The 22,053-nt window shown below is 44.4% G+C and overlaps 1 protein-coding gene across 9 annotated transcripts in view; it reads left to right on the forward strand.

The window, feature by feature from the left end:
* The window catches only part of KCNT1 (potassium sodium-activated channel subfamily T member 1), a 208,940-nt gene that overhangs the window by 177,722 nt on the left and 9,165 nt on the right, over nt 1–22,053 (forward strand). For 6 of the 9 annotated variants that reach the window (XM_081847469.1, XM_081847472.1, XM_081847477.1 and 3 more), the window contains 10 exons: nt 4,011–4,116; nt 6,603–6,775; nt 8,481–8,552; nt 8,995–9,129; nt 11,643–11,754; nt 12,542–12,643; nt 16,015–16,098; nt 17,106–17,234; nt 19,027–19,047; nt 19,612–19,918. In XM_081847469.1, the coding sequence (XP_081703595.1) occupies nt 4,011–4,116; nt 6,603–6,775; nt 8,481–8,552; nt 8,995–9,129; nt 11,643–11,754; nt 12,542–12,643; nt 16,015–16,098; nt 17,106–17,234; nt 19,027–19,047; nt 19,612–19,918 (1,241 nt within the window). The remainder of the gene's footprint in view (nt 1–4,010; nt 4,117–6,602; nt 6,776–8,480; nt 8,553–8,994; nt 9,130–11,642; nt 11,755–12,541; nt 12,644–16,014; nt 16,099–17,105; nt 17,235–19,026; nt 19,048–19,611; nt 19,919–22,053) is intronic. The other 3 variants (XM_081847470.1, XM_081847473.1, XM_081847471.1) reach the window with 3 other exon arrangements.

Genomic DNA, 22,053 nt, shown 5'->3' on the forward strand with positions numbered 1-22,053 from the left:
TATTCCACTTCTGTTGATTGTTTCAGCAATTCCTTTTCATCTTCCTCTGTTTTCTATCCTATAATTATCTTAACATATTCTAACCTTATTTTTCCCTAATGCTCTAATAATCTATTTAAACTTAATTCCTTATAACATTTCTACTAAAGCCATATAACTTCATTCCAACATTTTTCTAACATTCATTAATTTTACAATATTTCTATAAATAGTCTTTAAACTTTTTCCAGTCTTCTTCCACCGACTCTTCTCCCTGGTCTCAGATTCTGCCAGTCATTTCCGCCAGTTTCATATAGTCCATCAACCTGGTGATCTTCTGTCCGATGCTCTTAGCTCTTTTCCAAGTCCCTTCTGCAGATCTTCTTCATATTTGTACAAAAACTTTACCTTGTCTTCTACTGATCTTATTTTTATTTTCCTTCCTTTGAAGCTGAAGAGTAGACCTTGGGGAAACTCCCACCTGAAGATGATTTTATTCCTTCTCAGCAAGGCAGCCAAATCTCCGTAGTTAGACCTAAGATCCATTTAGCCTAGCATTTAGTTTTGTGTATGCATGGGAATTTGAATTCTGGGGAATTCTAGATCATTAGCTTATGTCACCCTTTGTCTTCCTCTTATCTTCCCCTTGCTCCCAACAAAGGACCATTCTAGCTAGCTGGGCAGCATTAAAATGCATTGAAGTGCATGACCCGCCAGGGGGCACAACATCTTCACTTAATTCCTCCATAAGGAACATGCCAGGATGCTATGACAAAAGCCGGAGAATTTCAGAGGCTTGCCAATATACTGTATGTTTTAATCATTCAGTCCAGCCCTGCCTTACAGTTCTTAACTTGGGACCAGGGTGTTCTCAAGTCCTGGTGGACGTTTGCTGCATCCCTCTGCTGAAATGCCAAGATTAGAGCCATGCTGCTTCCAAGACACATGCACACAACGAGTGGGGTGGCTTTTAGAGTGCAGCAGAGTGGAAAGTGCCTCCAGGATGGTGTTCTGGGTATTAAAGGACCCAGCAAGATGCCAACTTGCTGTTCTGTGGAAGCACTGCCGTGCAAATTTATTGTTATTTCCTGCACTTAATGGGCCATTTGCATAAATTAGCCTCCCATTAACAGTTTTCTGCTCCATTTCAGCTCTGTTCCTGGGTGGCATGCTTTCTATTCCATTCCTTTCTGCCTAGATCTCACCAGAGCAAGCAGGAGGTGAAGGACTTTGCCATGGTTTTCTTAAAGTGGCACCACAGTGCCATCTTCCGGACACATTTGTAATAGCTAAATTGCTATTGTTGTTTAGACGTTTAGTCGTGTCTGACTCTTCGTGACCCCATGGACCAGAGCATGCCAGGCACTCCTGTCTTCCACTGCCTCCCGCAGTTTGGTCAAACTCATGCTGGTAGCTTCGAGAACACTGTCCAACCATCTCGTCCTCTGTTGTCCCCTTCTCCTTGTGCCCTCCATCTTTCCCAACATCAGGGTCTTTTCCAGGGAGTCTTCTCTTCTCATGAGGTGGCCAAAGTATTGGAGTCTCAGCTTCAGGATCTGTCCTTCCAGTGAGCACTCAGGGCTGATTTCCTTAAGAATGGATAGGTTTGATCTTCTTGCAGTCCATGGGACTCTCAAGAGTCTCCTCCACTCCATAAATGCTTTGCAAAAATAGTATGGGGCTGAGTTAAATGTCTCTTCCCCACATTTCAAAAAACAACACCAAAAACACTAGGGTTTCCATATTTCAAAAAGCGAAAATCTGGACAGAAAAGCTGTTGAGCTTCTTTTTGTTTTGCCCAAAATCTGATTAGATTTTTGCAAAAAACAACAACAAAACTGGACGCTTTCCAGCTATTTCTAAGTAAAATCAGCAAAAAGGACACTGCTGACATGGGCTGGATGTGTCCAGGAAATTCCGTGTGTATGGCAACCCTACCATACACACAGACTTTTGTAGCCCCTCCAACATTTCTCAGATGGAAATAGGGATGTTCTATTCTTCATCAGGAAGCTTCTCCCAAGTTTGGTCTCCTCACACCTAAATACATCGTCTGCACATCTACATCAGTCACCATGAGCCAGTTTACAACCTCTCTGCCAAACCTATCTCACAGAAGTGTTGTAAAGAAAAAAATGTTTGAGGGAAGGAGTCATGTACAACACCTTCCACAGATAAACAGAATGAAATTTTTTTTTTGCCTTGAGTCCCTGTCAAGGAAAAAGACAAGAAATAAGAATAAGAACAAGAACGGAAACTGTGAGAATAATGAGGAACATACCAGAGAGGAAATCCTATTGAACTCAGTGGGACTTAGTTCTGAGTAAAAAAATACTTTGGGTTGTGGTGTAAGGTTGCCGGGTCTTTACCCAGTTATCTCGGCGTGAGCTCCATTGAATACAGTGGGACTTACTTCTGAGTAGACAGAGCAAGACTCCATTTACAGTTAAGGAATAAACACTCCAAATGTTTCCTAAGAAATGACTCACTGCTGAACCATTGCAATGAAACAATTTAAAGTGGATTGTTGGCCTTTCGCTTCAAAATTGTAGGGATTGCTTTGCCATTTCCTTCATTTGGTGCAGGAATTTTATTTTCAGTATAAACAGGACTCCATGTTTGCACCTACACACAAACAAACACACCACAAACAGACAGACATGGGGGGGGCAGAAAAGGCAAACTGGGACATTCCAGGATCAAATCAGAAACAAAAATGGCTTCTGTGATTCCAGGACTGTCCCTGGAAAATAGGGGCACTTAGAAGGTATGTGTATGCAGGTGGCAGAAGGTGGTTGAGGATAGCAGGGGTCAGCAATTTTTTTCAGCAGGGGGCCAGTCTACTGTCTCTCAGACCTTCTGGGGGGCCGGACTATATTTTGAAGAAAAAGAAATGAACAAATTCCTATGCCCCACAAATAACCCAGAGATGCATTTTAAATGAAAGGGCACATTCTACTCATGTAAAAACACGCTGATTCCAGGACCATCCACGGGCCAGATTTAAAAGGCGATTGGGCCGGATTCGGCCCCCGGGCCTTAGTTTGCCTACCCATGGAACAGAGGATGGGGAAAGAAATTCAATTTATTGCACAGTGTGATGTGAATCTACCTAATTTGTGCTTCCAACACATAACCTGAAATGCAGCTCTCTCTTGAAGTTTGCATTTCTCCTTATTTTGTGATGCTCCAGACATAAAATGCATCCAGCAATGCATACATTAGGATAAAGTGTTCATCAAATGCATCTACTATATACAATAGCCTTGCTTGAACACTGTAGTCCATGCCTTGGAAACTTCAAGGCTTGGTTACTGCAATGCACTCTCTGTGGGGCTACCCTAGGGCCTGGTTTCGAAGCCACAGCTTGTGCAGAATGCAGTGGCCAGAATGCTGGTGGGGGCATCTGACTGACAACATGTGATGCAATTGTTAAAGCATCCGTATTAGCTGCTCATCTACTACCAAGCCAGGCTCAAGGTCCTTGTATAAATTTACAAAGCCCTGGACAACTTAGGTCAGGGGTACCTTAGGGACTGCCTGGGGTGGACTCAAAGTATTCTGAAATCCTGGTCTGGATTTGATCTCGGAATGTCCTGCTTTTCCTTATTTTCATCTGAGAAATGTTATAAGGTGTGGTAGGATGTCCTTATTTTCATCAGAGAAATGTTGGAGGGTATGGAGTTATCTGACCCCCAAAGCCATCCGAAGGCAGCCACATATGGGGAAGTTTTTAAATGTTTGATGTTTTATTGTGCTTTTATATATGTTGGAAGCCACCCAGAATGTCTGGGGCAACCCAGTCGGATGGTTCGGGTATAAATAGTAAAATTATTAGTATTTATTTTATTATGGAATAGGATATACCTATTTTCATTGGAGAAATGTTGGAGAGTATACTGTTGGGCTTGCTGCAACCATTTTACATTTCCTGGAATTCCCCATTGCAAGGGGCATTGTGTGTGGAAATGGAAAACCACAACAAACAAAATGGTGGGCCAAATCCTGACCATATCCCCCTTGTTCTACAGGTATGTGAAAGGCTACCCTCCCAACTCTCCCTACATTGGAAGCTCTCCCACATTATGCCACCTTTTGCCCGTTAAAGCTCCATTCTGCTGCTTGCGCTTGGATAAGGTAAGGACCTGTCACATTTCCATATCTGTCAACTGCCCCTTCTTGTGAGAGGACAGCAGCCCAAATGCCCACTGTAATCTTGCACAACTTAGGGTTGCACATTTTTTTTGGACATGGCAGCCCAAAACACTCATTTTTGGGTGCTGTGCCCAAAAAAAGCACTGGGGGGGGTATCTTGTGTTGCATGACTTGTGAAGGAGTGCAGCCCCAGAAAATGGTGTCCCAGTTTGGGGCCACTTCATATTGGAAGGCATGCATTTCTGAACAGGTTCTTTCTTTTTCTACCCTTTTGTGGGGCACCAAGGTTAATAGGGGACATGGGTGGTGCAGGGGACACAGGAGGTACTGTGGGTTAAACCACAGACTCTAGGACTTGCCGATCAGAAGGCCGGCGGTTCGAATCCCCGTGACGGGGTGAGTTCCTGATGCTCAGTCCCTGCTCCTGCCAACCTAGTAGTTCGAAAGCACAAAGTACAAGTAGATAAATAGGTACCGCTCCAGCGGGAAGGTAAACGGCATTTCCGTGCACTGCTCTGGTTTGCCAGAAGCAGCTTAGTCATGCTGGCCACATGACCTGGAAGCTGTACGCCGGCTCTCTCGGCCAATAAAGCAAGATGAGCGCCGCAACCCCAGAGTCAATCACGACTGGACCTAATGGTCAGGGGTCCCTTTACCTTTTAAGGTTAATTTAGAAACAACAGCAACTGAAAATATTTCCTGAAAATCACCAATTTTATTTTGTGTTAAGGTTTCTAGTCCCTACTGTGGCAAAGCCCTTTCCGTGCCTGGGGGAGGAACTTGCCACGCAAAGCCCTTTCCGTGCCTGCAGAGGAGAGGGTGTTGCGGGCAGGACCTCCCACATTCGCGGGGGCTTCCCCCCGCCCCCGCGAGAACTGGGGAATCCCTGGGCGTGCCTGCAACCCAGCCCGCCAATCGGCGGGCGAGGGGAGGCGTGGCCTGGGACCGCCCTCTTTTCCCCTCACCCCAGCAGCTGAGCGGTTTTTCCCATCCCACCCACCCTCAGGTTTAGCTAGAATTGGCCTTGCTATGGACTTCGGTTGGTCGCCGCATGGGGCCTGGTAGGAATTTTTCCAATTTGGCGCACTTCCTGCCTTTTGGTTTTTTCGCCTACCTCGTAGCAATCGTCACAACTTTCTCGGTATTGGCGGTTAGGCATTGGCTTGGGGCAAATTATAGGAAAAAGGAGGGGGGAAGGGAGCGCCATCACCTTCCCCCAATGAGAAGGGGTAGTCCGGTAGAGGACTCCCAGGGGGGGCGTGGCCTTGTCCGAAGCCTGGAGAGGTAGGGCCTCCGGCACGCCCCCGAGCGGTGACACCCGTGGGATCCTAGTTGGCGTACTTCAACAGGACTCCTGCGGTTTGTGTTCAACCCCTCCCGGTCACCATGCCGGGTAGTCGATAGAAGCCAATGCCTAAGGCCAATACCTTCAATTCCGTAATCAATAAAGTTGTGGCCTTCACGCCCATTAACCTTAAAACAATGTGTCTGTGTCTTCATTTCATCTGGGGGAGGAACTTGCCACGCAAAGGCATGCAGGCAGTGCCTGCTCAATGATCAGAAGCATGAGAAGGTCTAGATCAGGATGGCCTCACTTCTGGCCCTTTGCATATTGCTGAACTAACAACTCCCATTGTCTGTGACTTTTGCCCATTCTGCCAAGGGCTGATGGGAGCTGTAGTTCAGCAGCGTCTAGAGAGCAAGAGGTTAGCTACTCCAGGCTAAACAAAACATCCAGGGGTTTGTAGGAATGGGAGCTTTGGAGATGCAGACATGTACACAAGCTGCTACCTGGGCTGGGCTTTCTAAAAAGCCACACAGACGTCTCTGATGCTGGAGGAACTGTTGGAATGGCCAGCAGGGTTTCTCTATAAAGTGGAAACATCTGGTACATCGGCAGCTGATAAAAGTGAAACAGCTGGAGATTTTGTTTCTCTCCCCCCCCCCCCAGCTCTTGCATCTAAGCAGCTTCCCTGCCCCCATCTTGTTCACGTGGGGACTCTTCTCTTCTTCGTACTTCATCCATCTTCCTGTTCATTTCATCCTCTCAGTTGGCTGTTCCTTTGTGGTTCCTTCATATCCAGGAGAGTTGGAAATGGTTATTGTGGGAGGGAGGATAATTCTGTTGGGAAAGTGGTCTAGTTTACCAACTGCCCTGCTTGCTGCGGCTGCTTTTATCACCTTGTTGTGGAGGATTTTTAACCTTGGTGGCTACATTCTCCCTCCCTCCATTCTCAGAGGCAGCAGTGCTTCTTAATCCCAGTTCCTGGAAACCACAGGAGGACCACAACCTCTTGTGAGTGGGTCCCACCTGCAAGTTTCCCACTGGGGCATCTGGTTGTCTACTGTGAGACTGGATGCTAGGCTAGTTGGGTCTTATCTTCTTATGGGGAGAATAGGTGACATTGGACCTTTATTGAGCACCAGCCAGGAAGTGTAAAACAAAACATTTCCCGGCATCTTTCCAGGGCTGCAGGCACAACAGTTATGAAGACGCCAAAGCCTACGGCTTTAAGAACAAGTTGATCATTGTGTCAGCAGAGACAGCTGGGAACGGCTTGTACAACTTCATTGTTCCTCTCCGCGCCTACTACCGGTCACGGAAAGAGCTAAACCCCATCGTACTGTTGCTTGACAACAAGTAAGTACTTCCCCGCTCCAGCTCATATATACACACAAACATACAAATATACTGGGGCTACATCAGAGCCCCCCACACACACCCTACACACTCCCTGTAAATAGAAAAGTAGGCTTTTAGGGGAAAGGCTCTACCTAAAGCTGATGCTCAGAGAGTGATTAAGAAAGGTGGTGGTATGCTCTGCTCTGAAATTCTTCCTACTCAGACTGCTTCTGCTGGTGTTGTACGTGATGATACTGTTGCTGTTAAGTTGTGGGTGAACATATCAGACGACACAGCGATTCTTCAAACAGCTCTTGCTTATTCATAGGCCAGAACTGAACTGAAGGGTTCAGCCAGCCTGCTTATATAGAGCTCCAGTACAACATAACTGTAACAACTTTCTGTAACTATTCAATCACTGAACATCACTTTCAATCCCTTATTTGCATATGTGGACCTGAGTGAAAACTATCTACAGTATCCCCCTGCTGGCCCAGGGTGAGAACTTCAGTACATAACAGTTGCTTTACTCACAAAAGTGATTTACAGGCACAGTGCAAAAACACTACTACAATTTACAAACACGAATTACAATGAAAGCAACAAATAGAACCTGACACACACACACGTACACAACACCTAAACAAATAAAGGTCAGTCTTATGGATCCTGCCTTCTAAAAGAGGCCACAAGCAATTGAAAACCTTCAAATTAAGGGCCAAACACCCAGGTAAAAAGGAATGTCTCATATATGAAAATGAAGATGGCACCAAGCGGGCTTCCCTGTGGAGAGCATTCCACAAGTTGGGGAGCTACCGCTGGGAAGGCCTGTTCTGTGTTGCCACCCTCCAGTCCTCTCCATGGTGGCAGCACACAGAGAAATGCCTCAGATGGCAATACCAGGATCTGGGTCTGTTCATGTGGGCAGAGGTGGTCCTTGACGTATTAGAGCAGCTTAAGAAATGATTGCGCATACACTGACTGGCAGCAACAGTTTCAGGTGGGCATCTTTCACAGCCCACTTTGGGGACAAGACAGGACTTGAACCAGGGACCTTCCAAATGCCAACTCTCTAACACTGAGCTACAGCGCCTGTGACCAGCAAAGGTCACAGGCGGAGGTGTATTGTGAGAGTGGAGAAGTACAACTTCGAAAGTAAGGATGAGGAGCTGGCACAGGATCCAGGGAAGGAGAGGAGACCTATGCAGAGACTGAAGGTGGGGTGTCATCGTGGTCAGAGTGGCAAGAAGGGTGAAAGATTTGGACAGCACAGCACCAGAAAGCAAGGCTGGTGGTTGGGGGCCGGGAAGGAATTCAATTCAGTTTGCCTTTCAAAGTGGACCTATCCAATTCACACTTTTTGAAACATTGCAAGAATCAAACTGCAGCCATCCTTCAAAATCCGCATTTCTCTGGATTTCGCAGTGCAGTTCTCCAGCCAAGTGATGCGCACAAAAATGCATATGCTGTGGCAAAGTGTGCATAAATGTGCACGTATTCGTGAAAATAGAATACCAACATGCATTTTACTATGGGAAGCTGCTTTGCCAAAATGTGTATATTTTAGGGGAAATTGCATGCAGGCATGTGTCCATTAGGAGAAATTCACACTAAAAGGCTGAAGAATTTTCATGGGCGCTTCTTCATAATAAGAATTCACGGACTGATGTGGAAAACTGGACTTAAGATTGGAAAAAAGAGAAACTGAGTGTCTCTTTTTCAGGCCTGACCATCATTTCCTGGAAGCCATCTGCTGTTTCCCAATGGTCTATTATATGGAAGGCACAATTGATAAGTAAGCTTTCCCCTTTCTCTCTCTCTCTCTCTCTCTCTCCTTCCCTGCACCTGTCTCTGTCTCTTTTGGTTCAGTGCCCCAAGGCACAACCCCAAGGCACCACCATGAGGGACAGAAACTTGGAGGTGTTTTATTTTGTTGGGCTAAAAAAAACAACAACAACCCTCTGATAATTCATACTCAGATCCATAAACATACAAAACAGTTCTGCCTTTGTACATTCCTTAAGTTGATTCCTAAATTTTCTATCCTGAGGCAGTGTTCCCCATGCTGGCCCAATGCAACAATTTGGGATGGGGTGATCTCAAAACAATAACAAAAAATTGTCAGCAAATTGCCAAGAGCATAATTTTCTGAGACATTTCGAGCATCAAAGCTGGCTTCCCCCTCCCGCCTTCCAACAGCCTCCTAATTGTCACTTGTTTGGGGGGATGCCTTTTAGCCTCGACAGCTTGCTGCAGTGTGGGATCATTTATGCTGACAATTTGGTGGTAGTGGACAAGGAGAGCACAATGAGCGCTGAAGAGGATTACATGGCAGATGCCAAGACCATCGTCAACGTCCAAACCATGTTCAGGTGAGACAAAGTGCTTTGAAGTTTCAGCATCTCTGGCCATGATAATCCTTCCCTCTTTCTCCAGGTTGATGAACCCTTTTTGGCCTGAGGGCTGCATTTCCTTCTGGATATCTTCTGGGGGGCCACATGGCGGGGGCAGGCAGAGCCAGAGAGAAGAGGGGTGGAGGAATGAATGCCAATTTTACTTTTGGTACAGCAAGCTGGTTGCTACACGCACCTCTCAGTCCTCCATCCAGTCAAGCAAGCAGCATGATCAAAGTCCAAGGACACATTCCAGCCAAGCAAAGCACACTTGGAGTGCCAAGCATGGTCAATGGCAGGTGTAGCCTGGGGGCAGTTCTAAGGGCCAGATAGAGAGGCCTGGCAAGCTGTATTCCCCCCCTCAGTTCCCCACTCCCACTATTTCTCTTGCATCCCATAATGGAGAGCTGGTTCCAGGTTGGATGGTTTTAAAAGAACTCTGGACAAATTCAGTGATAATGCTATCAGCTGCTCACCAGCCAAGGAAATGTGCACAAGAACACCCATATTAGTGAAGGTAACATAGCAAAATGCATTATATCAAAGGAAATTCATTGAAAATATGCCCTTTGTTAGTCAAACCTGCATACAGAAATGTGTCAAGTAGGATAAATTCACATGTAAATGCTGAATAAACTTTGGCCAGATATTTTTTTAACGCAAATTGCAGCAGAAATGTGGACAACCGAATTTTAAGACAGGAAAAATGAGAAACAGAAATAATCAAAATTGACAGTTTTGCCCACAAACACACACACACAAAAGACATTGCAATGTGGGGTTCTCATATTTTCATTTCATTTCGTTTCACTTTAAGTTTGTATACCACCTTTCTATATATCTATATATTGATATACAAGGCAGTTTACAAGCTGAAGAAGCAACAAAATATACAGCAAAGATTACTCATAACAATCTGATCCAATGCAAAAAAATCGTAATAAAAATATGACTTAGAATAAGCAGCTTATACAAAATAAAGTAATATAATAGCACACACAAAATATCATAGAACTATAGAGTTGGGAGGGACCCTGAGGATCATTTAGTCCAACCCCCTGCAATGGCAGGAATATGCAGCTGTCCTATATGGGGATCGAACCTGCAACCTTGGCAATATCAGCACCACACTCTAACCAGCTGAGCTATCCAGTGACAGAACTAGGGCAAGAGTTAAATGTGAAAAGGCTCAGAGGTTACAGCATATTTTAATGGGTCCTCAGACATGCAGCCTGAGCTATTCCCACCACCGGGAGCAATCCTATGCACATGAAGTTGGCATAAAGCAATGTGGCATAAAGTTACACAATAATATCAACAATAATTAAATAGAAATTCACTTAAGCATTAAAAAAAAATCATTACTAAATTACAAACAACAGCAAAATTACAATGCATAAAAACCATATAAACAGATCAAATTGAGCAATAAGGTCACATAACTTAAATAATTCCCTCCCCCCATATTCCTCTTCTCCCTTTCCAGCTGCATCTGCTGCTCTTAAAGCCATGGGAAGGCTGTTTCTCAGCTGGACTTGATTGAGGGCGGGGGAGGCAAGACTCTTTTGTCCTCCTTGGCAATTCCCAACTGAATAGCAGTTAAAGTTGTGGGATAACCAGCATCATATAACCAACATGCTTAAGTGCAATTAATACATGAAGGGGTTAAGACCATAGAATAAGCTTAGTGAGGTCACTTTCCTTTACCTTGGGGAAAATAGGAAATCAAACCTTTGTTCACCCCCAGTCTACATGAGAAATTCCAGCTCCAGCTCAACCACATGGCTCTTACAAGCCACTCTTGAGTTCTTATACTAATAATCTAGAAACATTTACCACTTTGTAACTAAGTATTGCTTGCTGTGCAGCTTTCCTGACTGAAGTATGCGAAAGCACATAAATTTGACCTTTGGAGAGTTTGTAAGTAATCCATTTTTAAACTTACCAAACATGCGGCCTCTTGGTATGCTGGGAGGAGAAGGAAATTTTGGAATTTACTTGGAAGAACATATTTTAATGGTCTAACAGCTTGTACTTCCACACTTTACTTTGCTGCATATTTTGTGACCTTAAATCTCTGCTGGGTTCTCTTACCAAAGACTACTTGCCCCAAAGTTGGATCTTGGCATCCAGGAATTCATCTCTATCTCTGTCTATCTCTATATGCAACAAAAATGAAATGGGGTAGCTAGGTATTCACTCTATTCTATGCCCCTTCCTCGTTTTCCATCTCAACAGCGTTTTCCATAACAATGGCTAGATAGTACTCTGTGGCTACTCTTGGGCTGTTCTAGGTTTTTATTGGTTCATCCCTACTGATGGGCTGTTGTCTTTGTGGGCTTCCCAGAAGCAACCAGCTGGCCAGTTTGGGGGAACATGATGCTAAATTATGAATCTCACGCTGTGACCCATCAGGGCTATTCTTACATTTGTTGAAATGTCTAACAGAAATGTATTTGCTTACTCTCCCGCACCCCTTGCTTTCATTCTAGGCTTTTCCCAAGCCTGAGCATCATTACGGAGCTGACACATCCATCCAACATGAGGTTCATGCAGTTCCGAGCAAAGGATAGCTACTCATTGGCCCTTTCCAAACTAGAAAAGGTAACAAACAAACAAAAATATGTATATTTGGTTATTAGATTCCTAATTTGTGGTGGTATGAGGCACTTTGGAGAGAAAAATAATATATATATATTTTAAAAAGAATGCTGATTTGTTGCCCTCTCACCTCTCCCTGATTGTTGAAGAAAATGCCGTTGTGGTCACCATTACTTTCATTGCTACCCACCAAGCAGGTCATATCCCAGCTGCTCCCTTGTTATGAGATTCCATGCTGACATTTTAGGGCTGCAAGGCTCAAGATGAAGCACAATTCTCATTGTGCCCTTTCTTTTCACAGGGCAATCCAGCAGTGTTCTGTGGACGTGTGTGTGCCCACTGCCATGCTATCTCTTAATATAGTATATAAAAAAGGCCACGAGCGCTGAGGTTGTAGCCAGTTCTAGTCCTACACAGAATAGACCCATTGAATTAAGAGCCTAAATAAGTCTTGCCCATTGATTTCAATAAGTCTACTCTGAGTAGGAGTAGTGTTGAATTCCACCCTTGGAAAGTCGAACAGAAATTGGGACCTGCAACAAAGTGCTACACTGTGAAGTGCACCTGATCGCGGCGATAGCTAGCCATGAACTTTCTAAGTATTCCGTGGGCTGTCTTGGTCTCCACCTTCAAACTTTGCTATTTTAAAAAATAAAAATAAATATTGTTTATTGTAAACTTTGGGGTGACCACCATTAGAGGCAGGATATTGGGCTAGATTGCCTTTGGTCTAATCCAGGAAGGCTGCCATACTATTATTTTCACCTCTGCATTCTTGCTTTCCCCACAGAAAGAGCGGGAGAACGGTTCCAACTTGGCTTTCATGTTCCGCCTTCCGTTTGCTGCCGGCAGAGTTTTCAGCATCAGCATGTTGGATACGCTGCTTTACCAGGTAACAATGAAGGGAAGAAGGGAGCCACCATTCATTCCAAAAGACGGGCCTTCTAGCTGTAACATTTGATCCCCTGTAGCATTGGGGGTTTTTTGCAAACCGTGTCATACTGAATCTCCAGGAAGGGAAGGAACCCGATTCAAGAAAGGACTTGTCTGGACCTCTCTAAATGGAAATGGAAATGTAAATTTGCCAAGTTGGGACTAGAACCCCAGTCTCCCAGGTCTCAGCACAACCTTCTAATGGGTCTGCTCTGTGTAGAATTGTTATCAGACTGCAAATCCTATCATCCCTAACCGTTGGTAATAATCAAACTAGCTGTCTTATTACAAAGGAATTTCAGAAATAGACTGGAAAGAGAAGTTGCTGAATTGCAACTTATTACCAAACTTATTCAGAGACCTGGTCTGAATAGAGACATTGGATTCTTATCTCATTATACACGATATAGCTATTTTTAGCCATCTCACCCCTTGCTTTTTCCTGTCGTCAGCAGGTTTACCACACCTATCAGCCAATCACCCATTCCCACCAACCTTCTGAGTAATACCCCTCTCCACCCTCTCACTATATATAAGGGTCTGGTGACTTCTTTTTTCAGTGTATCTGAAGAATTGTGTGCATGCACACAAAAGCTCATACCAATAACAAACATAGTTGGTCTCTAAGGTGCTACTGGAAGGAATTTTTTAATGTTGGTCATACTGGCTGACACTGATGGAAGGTTTCAATCCACCAGATGGCAGAAGGCTGTCGCTCAGGGCTGTCACACAGTTTAAAGAAATGTTAGCTAATGTATGAGTTTTTGTACATGGATTGATTGGTAGACACTATGTATGAGGAGGGGGGAAACTGTTCTCAAGGAGGTCCATGTTGGACGGTGGGCGGGGCACGAATGCTTTGCATTTAGATGATACATTTTCTCCATCGCCTTGTTCTCTTCCACACAGGACAGAATGCATCTTGGGTGATGTGGTGATTCCAGTTTCAGAAGAACATGTATTAAAATATTTTTTTTTAAAGAAAACATATATTAAGAACGTAAGACAATCCTGCTACATCCAGCCAATGGGCTATGCAGTCCAACATCATATTCTCACAGTGGCTGACTAGATGCATATGGGAACTCCAAAAGCAGGGCTCAAGCACAAGAGTAAGACTCTCCCCTCCTCTGGTTTCCGGTAACTGGTGTTAGAGGCAATAATACTTCTTAAAAATAAATAATAATAAAATAATAATAATAATAAATTGATAATAAGAATCAATAAGAAGTCTACAGAACAAGAATATTAAAAAACAAAAAAATGCAAGAAAAAAGAGACGGAGAGGGAGGAAATGCCTAAAGGCCCTTTGTCATATTTATATCATATACAGTGGTACCTCAGGTTAAGTACTTAATTCGTTCTGGAGGTCCGTTCTTAACCTGAAACTGTTTTTAACCTGAAGCACCACTTGAGCTAATGGGGCCTCCTGCTGCCGCTGCACCGCCGGAGCCCGATTTCTGTTCTTATCCTGCAGCAAAGTTCTTAACTTGAAGCACTATTTCTGGGTTAGTGGAGTGTGTAACCTGAAGCGCATGTAACCTGAAGCATATGTAACCCGAGGTGCCACTGTATATCCTGTCATTTATCCACATACAGAGAGGTTGACCCTCCCATCTCCCACTGGGGAGCCTATTTCTCTCACCCTGGGAGACCCTTTCCACCCTGCCTTTCGTGCAGGGACCCCCCCCTCCTACGACTGTCCCCTTCCTGCTTGTGTCCTCCTCAGTCCAAGGCAAAGGACTTCTCCACCCGCTGCCCTGTACCCACACCCAAAAAAGCCTTTTATAAATGTCTCCAATACTGTACAAAATAATAAAGAATACAAAGAGAAAACAAGAGAAAGAGAAAAAGAGAACAAACAGAACTAAGATAAAAAGATAAAAGGAGGAGGAAAAACATAGAAGGGAAAAACAGAGGTATACTTCCATGTCTCTATCTGCAAATTGTATGTATTACAATTATTATTATTATTATTATTATTATTATTATTATTATTATTACAAATTGTATACTGCCCTATACCCACAGGGTGGTTCACAGGATAAAATCACAATATAAAAGCACTGAATACATACTGAATACATAATCAAAGTAAAAACAAGAACAGCCCAATAGCCGTGTCCCCACCCCCACCCGCCATAACTGGAATGTAGCATATACATTCCAGAGTAATTTGACACTGTAGTTGATGATAATCAGCTTTTCTCCCAAACTGCTAGTGCTGTGTTCCCTAGTTTCTTTCATGGGTCTCCAGTGTTCCACTTCTGTCACTCAGGAAGTCCAATATAACTTTTCTTTTCATCTTCTTCCCACCCCAAAATGTTCTGAATTGATATTTCTTCAGTTCCTTGTGATATACTTTTTTCTGGCTTCTGCAAATCTCAATAACATTGTCCCCATCAAGTTTTTTCCCCCTCTCCTGTTTTTCCAATCTCTCCCCAGATTGGGTTCTTAGAAATAAGCAGCAAAGGCACCCAACTCTGATAGGCAGTCATACTTCTGAATAGCAGTTGCTGGAAACCACTTTAGGAGGGAGCTCTTATGCTTGCATCTTGCTTGGGGTCTTCCCATAGGCATCTGGTTGGCCACTATAAGAACAGAATGCTGGACTAGGTGAGCTTTGGCCAGATCCAGCAGGGCTCTTCTTATGTTCTTATGTTGTTACATTCAATACCCATGGAAGCAGAGCAGAGCCATCGTGGCTAGTAGCCATTGATAGCCCTGTTCTCCATGAATTTGTCTAATACTCTTTTGTCTAATACTCTGGAAAGAGAAGCTGCTGAATTACAACTTATCACCAAACTTAAAACCATGGAGAACCTGGTCTGAACAAAGACCTTGGATTCTTATCTCATTATACATGACATAGCCATTTTTCACCTTTTCACCCCTTGCTTTTTCCTGTAAGACCTATTGCAGTCGTTAAGAGTCGTCCACAGGCTCATCACAGCTATCTGCCAATCACCCATTCCCACCACCCTTCTGAGTAATACCCCTCCCCACCTTCTCACTATATAGAAGGGTCTGGTGACTTCTGTTTCAGTGTATCTGAAGAAGTGTGCATGCACACGAAAGCTCATACCAAGAACTGACTTAGTTGGTCTTTAAGGTGCTACTGGAAGGAATTTGTTTTGTTTTGACTCTTTTAAAAATCATCCACATCAGGGATCATCACGGCCTCCTGTGGGAATGAGTTTTACCTGTTGTTAGCTTAATTGGAGTTTTCACAAGCTCAGTTGTTCAATCAAATTGAGGGACCAAATCCATTAGATGCTATTGCCCTGGTAGAGGCCGCTGCCCAATTGCTGATGGGTTCTTCCCTTGCAGTCATTCGTGAAAGACTATATGATCACCATCACAAGGCTGCTTCTCGGTCTAGACACCACTCCAGGGTCCGGCTACCTCTGTGCTGTAAGTGTTGAGTTTCTGCATTCTTTTCCGTGGTACCAAAGTGGCAAATATAGTGCTTTGTAGGTTCCCTGCCTAGCCCAGTATGAGTGAAGAAGATCTACCTTTCAAATTATCCAGGGAAGGTACCCAGGATGGTGATGGGGTTTGGAAACCAAATCCTACAAGGGATGGTCAAAATATCCAGGTATGTTTAGCCCGGAGAAAAGAAAGTTAAGGGGGGACTTTATGGCTGTCTTCACACATCTAAAGGTTTTTCACACAGAAGATGGAGTTGACAGTGCTGGGTGGAGTTCTCTGGGAGTGGTGGGGACCAGTATTGGGCATATTAGTGCTGTGGCATCAGTTTTCCTGCATCGGTAGAGAGGTCAAACTGGATAACCTTTGATGTCTCTTGCTCTGTAAAAATGTTATAAGCATGAGTTGCTAGAATTTGCCATTCTTCGGGGTTCAGCCCCAGCATTTTCTCGCTAGTCTCGCTAGTGAACGTCCTTCTCATTGGGAGAACGTGGGTGGCGATGTGGTCTAAACCACTGAGCCTCTTGGGCTTGCTGATCAGAAGGTTGGCAGTTCGAATCCAGGCAACAGGATGAGCTCTGTCCCAGCTTCTGCCAACCTTTACCTACCAGTGAGAAAAAGCTTGATGCCTAAAGGTGATAGGCCTCCCTATTCTGTTTGTTCTCAGTGATCTGAAGTAGGGGAAGGTCGTGGCTCAGTGGTAGAGCCATCTGCCTTGCATGCAGAAGCTCCCAGGTTCATTCCCCAGCATCTCCAGGTAGGACTGGGGGAGACTCTTGTCTGAAACTTTGGGGAGCCACTGCCAGTCAGTGTGGACAATACTTAGTAAGATGGACCAATGGTCTGACCTCAGCATAATGCACCATCCCATATTCCAATGCATGGAGGTTGATGGGAGCTTGTCAATGCAAAGGAATATGTTTTTGTCGCCCATTGTAAAAGAGCATCAATGACTTTTCATTCCTTCTCTCTTTCCTTCCTTTATTGGATAGATGAAAATCACTGAGGATGACCTGTGGATCCGGACATACGGGCGTCTCTTCCAGAAGCTATGTTCCTCCAGTGCTGAGATCCCCATTGGCATCTATAGGACTGAGTCCCACATGTTTTCCACCATGGATGTAAGAAGTTGAGAATCAACCTGCTTGGCCTCTCCTCAGAATCCCTAATTCCCAATATCCACCCACCCAAATCCAGATTTCCTTTCTCTCTACTGCTGCTTCTCCCAACCGGGGGGGGGGGGGGGACCTGCAATTAATTCAGAAATGAGTGTATCAAATCCAGACCTGTCTTCAGCCACCCATACCTCTATCTTTTCTTCTTGGTTCTCTGCTAGCCACACTCTCCCATGCCCTCCTGTTCCTTCTTTGCCAAGAGCATTTGACCCCCTTCTGCCTTGTGTGAAGGTTCTGCCATTGACACATTCAGTGGCCCAGAATGTTCACAAACTTCTTGACAGCCACAGGTGCCCCATCCCAGGTCTAGAAGACCCCCATCCCATCAGTAGGCATACCACCTTCAAAAGATGTCCAGAGTGTACTGATGAGAGAACAAGCCTTCTCTGTAACAGCCCCCCAATTTATGGATTACTGTTCTTAGGGAGGCCCATCTAGTACCAACCTTGTTCATTGTTTTGCTGCCAGGCAGATAGATTCTCTCCCTCCCATGCATGTGGGCACCACCAATAAGTATTCTATTCTATTCTATTCTATTCTATTCTATTCTATTCTATTCTATTCTATTCTATTCTATTCTATTCTATGTAGCTTTCTTGTTGGGATTTTTACTTGCTTGTAAATCATTTCAGGAGGGACGCAGGTGGCGCTGTGGGTTAAACCACAGAGCCTAGGACTTGCCGATCAGAAGGTCGGCAGTTTGAATCCCTGTGACGGGGTGAGCTCCCGTTGTTCAGTCCCTGCTCCTGCCAACCTAGCAGTTTGAAAGCATGTCAAAGTGCAAGTAGATCAATAGGTACCGCTCCGGCGGGAAGGTAAACGGCATTTCTGTGCACTGCTCTGGTTCACCAGAAGCGGCTTAGTCATGCTGGCTACATGACCCGGAAGCTGTATGCCGGCTCCCTCGGCCAATAAAGCCATATGAGCACCACAACCCCAGAGTCATCCACGACTAGACCTAATGGTCAGGGGTCCCTTTACCTTTACCTTTAAATCATTTCAGGACCTTTAGTGGGAAGCGACATACAGATATAATAAACCTAATCCCGACTAATATCACCATTGACTATTAGGGAATAGAAAAGAAAATTGGTTTGGTTAAGATTTTAATGCGAAACTACCTATTCCTCACATTCCAAAGCAATATGAAAACTAAAAAAGCTATTCTATGCAATTTCCACTTCTCAGAGTCTTGTGTTGCAGTTCTCCAGCCAACTAACATGTACAAAAATGTGTATGTTATGGGGAATGTGTGTGATAAAATGCATGTGTTAGTGAAACTAATATATGAAATGCATTATATTACTTCAAGCAAAATTACATACAAAAATGTGTGCATTGGGAGAAATTTGCACTCAAATGCAGATGATTTTTTATGAGGACTTTTCCTTTAAAAATTTAAAAATAAATCACAAACTGATTCAGAAATGTGGAGAACTAAACTTAAGACTGGAACCTAAGACTTGAATCTGTCAATTTCAGTAACTAATAGGAACTGAAATGGACAGATTTGCCCATCCCCACTGAATCAGACAGAGCCCACAGTTGATAAGTAGGTGACCATTTTTGTTACACAGTTTAGGTTGAGAAGGGAGCAAGAGAGATAAAGTAAACATCACTTAAACAGGAATCTTCTCAGTGTTGTGTTACAGCAAAGGAATGCCGGGCCAAAACAATGATACATTTTTCAAATTATGTTTTTCAAGTATTATGTCTTTCTTTCTCCCTGCAACCCCAGCCTCATGACATCAGGACACAGGTGAGTATGGCTTCTGTCAAAAAAATATTTATTTGTCTTTATGCTGAGAAAAGTTATTGTAGCTCTACAACTTTTCAGCTAAAGGTAGAATAAGGATGCCCTTAGTTTCCTTGGGTAACTAGTGAATATTTTCACCTGCATTTGACGAGTTGCAGACTCAAGATAACTGCATTAAAAAAGATTTTTTATATATATACAACATCAAAATAGTGCGTACCAAGTCAGCCAATGCTGTCAATAAATTCAGCCTGTGCGACCTCACACTTTATACAGCTTTCCTTTTTTTAAAAAAAGGAAACTAAAATAAAATAATGAAAGAAATGAAAAAGGGGGGAAACAAATACTACTACTACTACTACTACTACTACTTAAAAAGTTCCTCACCCCAGTATTAATGAATGGGTCATGCCACCGAACTATGATCTATTTCCAGTAAAAGTTTGCTTTTAGTTTTGGGGAAATGAAAGCTTTTTTTCCTTATGATTCCATGGAATGACATCAGTGGCCCATCAGGGGACCAAAAGCCATATTTTGCTTTCCCTCATGGCCTACTGGTGTTCCCAGTCACAGATCTCAATCAATGTGGAAGACTGTGAGGATACAAAAGAGGTGAAGGACCACTGGAACACCAAAACCCCTCATCACCGGAACTCGTGCCCCACTGACCAGTCGGAGCACCCTTTGTTACGGCGCAAGAGCATGCAGTGGGCCCGCCGGCTGAGTCGAAAAGGAGCAAGCAAACACACACCCAAAACAGCTGAGTGGATCAACCAGCAGAGGCTGAGCCTCTACCGGCGATCAGAGCGGCAGGAGCTTTCAGAGCTGGTGAAGAACCGGATGAAACATCTGGGCTTGCCCACAACAGGGTACGGTAAGTAGTGGCCCCCTTCATTCGTGGCATCTCCAATCAGCACCTCTTCATGTAACGATGTAACATTCAGCCCAATGTGCCCCACAGACGCTGCCTTGAGTTCCGTGGTAGAAGGCAGGGAAACTGTATAGCAAATCCACTTATAAATAGTTTCTGGAACCACAGTGCGGGAGAGTGCTCTACTGATCAGGTGCTGCTTGCAGGTTTCCAACAAGCATTGGGTTGATAACTGCAAAAACAGGGTGCAGGATTAGGTGGGCCACTGGCCTGATCCAACAGGGCTGTTCCTATGTTGTTATGTAGCTGTGATTCCTGCATTGTAGAGGGTTGGACTGGAGGATCCCTTAGGTCTAACTCTATGATTCTATGAAATAATACATAAAAGGAGATGGACTTGGCGGTGAGTCAAAACCAGACCATTATGCAACCACTGCTGTTGCCATGCAAATACCATGGTTGTTTTATTCTGCCATCAGCCACCTTTTTCATCAGGCGGGGGGAGGGGGGACTGTCACAGGGTTCCTTGCCTTCAGGAAACCAAGCTTTAAAGAGAGCAATGAGATCAACATGACATAAGAATGGAGGGGTTAATGAGGCTGTCTCAGAGTTAGGACTGGAAATCAGAAGCGACTTTCTGCGTGGGACAGAGCTGCTACCCTAGCTCTTTGGCAGATAGGTCAGTGATGATTACCAGGAGGAAGGAGGCAAGATGGCAAGAAGCAAACAGACCAGCGGACCCTATCCACCACTCTCACACTGTGAGAGCCAGTGTGGTGTAGTGGTTAAGAGCCGTAGTCTCGTAATCTGGTGAACCATGTTCGCTTCCCCGCTCCTCCACATGCAGCTGCTGGGTGACCTTGGGCTAGTCACACTTCTTTGAAGTCTCTCAGCCCCACTCACCTCACAGAGTGTTTGTTGTGGGGGAGGAAGGCAAAGGAGAATGTTAGCCGCTTTGAGACTCCTTAAAGGGAGTGAAAGGCGGGATATCAAATCCAAACTCCTCCTCCTCTTCTTCTTCTTCTTCTTCACTCTTTCTGGTCTGTTTGCACAACACCAACCTTTCCATTGCCGTAGGCCCTTCCTCTCCCAGAAAAAAACACACCTGCCAATGGCAACTCCATCCAAGCCCAAGAGCTATTTCTGTGGGAAATCCATACAAAATGGAATGTTTTTTTAATTGACTATATATTGAAAAGAGTAAGACTCTTACAATTAAAACACACACAACTTTCTTGCTTCTTTCCTTTTGCTTTCTTTCTAGATTTATTTTTTGCCATCCTGTGCTGTTGGCCATTTGTTCTTCTTATGCTCTATACCTTACTAAATCTTCTTATGCCTAGGAAATGACTCCGTGCACCTGTTTGCAAGCAGGATTTATTTATTCATTCATTTTGCCAAAAACAGAGCCAGACCTTCCAAACCAGAATTAGTAGTTTTGAGGGCTGGTGTGTGATGCTTTGCGGGTAAGCATCTCAAGCAACTCAGGCAAATCAAAGTGTCAGTGTTGGTCCCTACCTGCAGGCCCAAATGTATTCAAAGGAATGAAGAGTGTTTCAAAAGAATTGAATCTTCCTCTTGTGAAGACTTGATTCAATGAGGTCCAGAAACCTACAGAGGTCTTTTTGCACATCCTTAAGCCAAATTAAGTCAACATTAGAGCTCTTTAGTGTTGTGACTGCTGCACTCCTTTTCCTATAAGCAAACTGGTAGGGGAATTAAAGCCAAGTTTCAGCACCACTACTTCTCAAAGCCTTGCATTATTCAGTAATAAAAGGTAAAGGGCCCCTGGACGGTTAAGGCCAGGCAAAGGCGACTATTGGGTGTGGCGCTCATCTCGCTTCAGGCCGAGGAAGCCGGCATTTGTCGAAAGACATTTTTCTGGGTCATGTGGCCAGCATGACTAAACCGCTACTGGTGCACGGAGGACCAGAGCGCACAGAAATGCTGTTAACCTTCCCACCACCGCACTACCTGTTTATCTACTCGCGCTGGCATGCTTTCGCACTGCTAAGTTGGCAGAAGCTGGGACAGAGCAATGGGAGCTCACTATGTCACATGGATTCGAACTGCCGACCTTCTGATTGGCAAGCCCAAGAGACTCAGTGGTTTAGACCACAGTGCCACCTGCGTCCCTT

Source organism: Podarcis erhardii (genome assembly GCF_964252035.2).
Source record: "Podarcis erhardii genome assembly, chromosome: Z".
In the NCBI taxonomy this organism is placed as follows: Eukaryota; Metazoa; Chordata; class Lepidosauria; order Squamata; family Lacertidae; genus Podarcis; species Podarcis erhardii.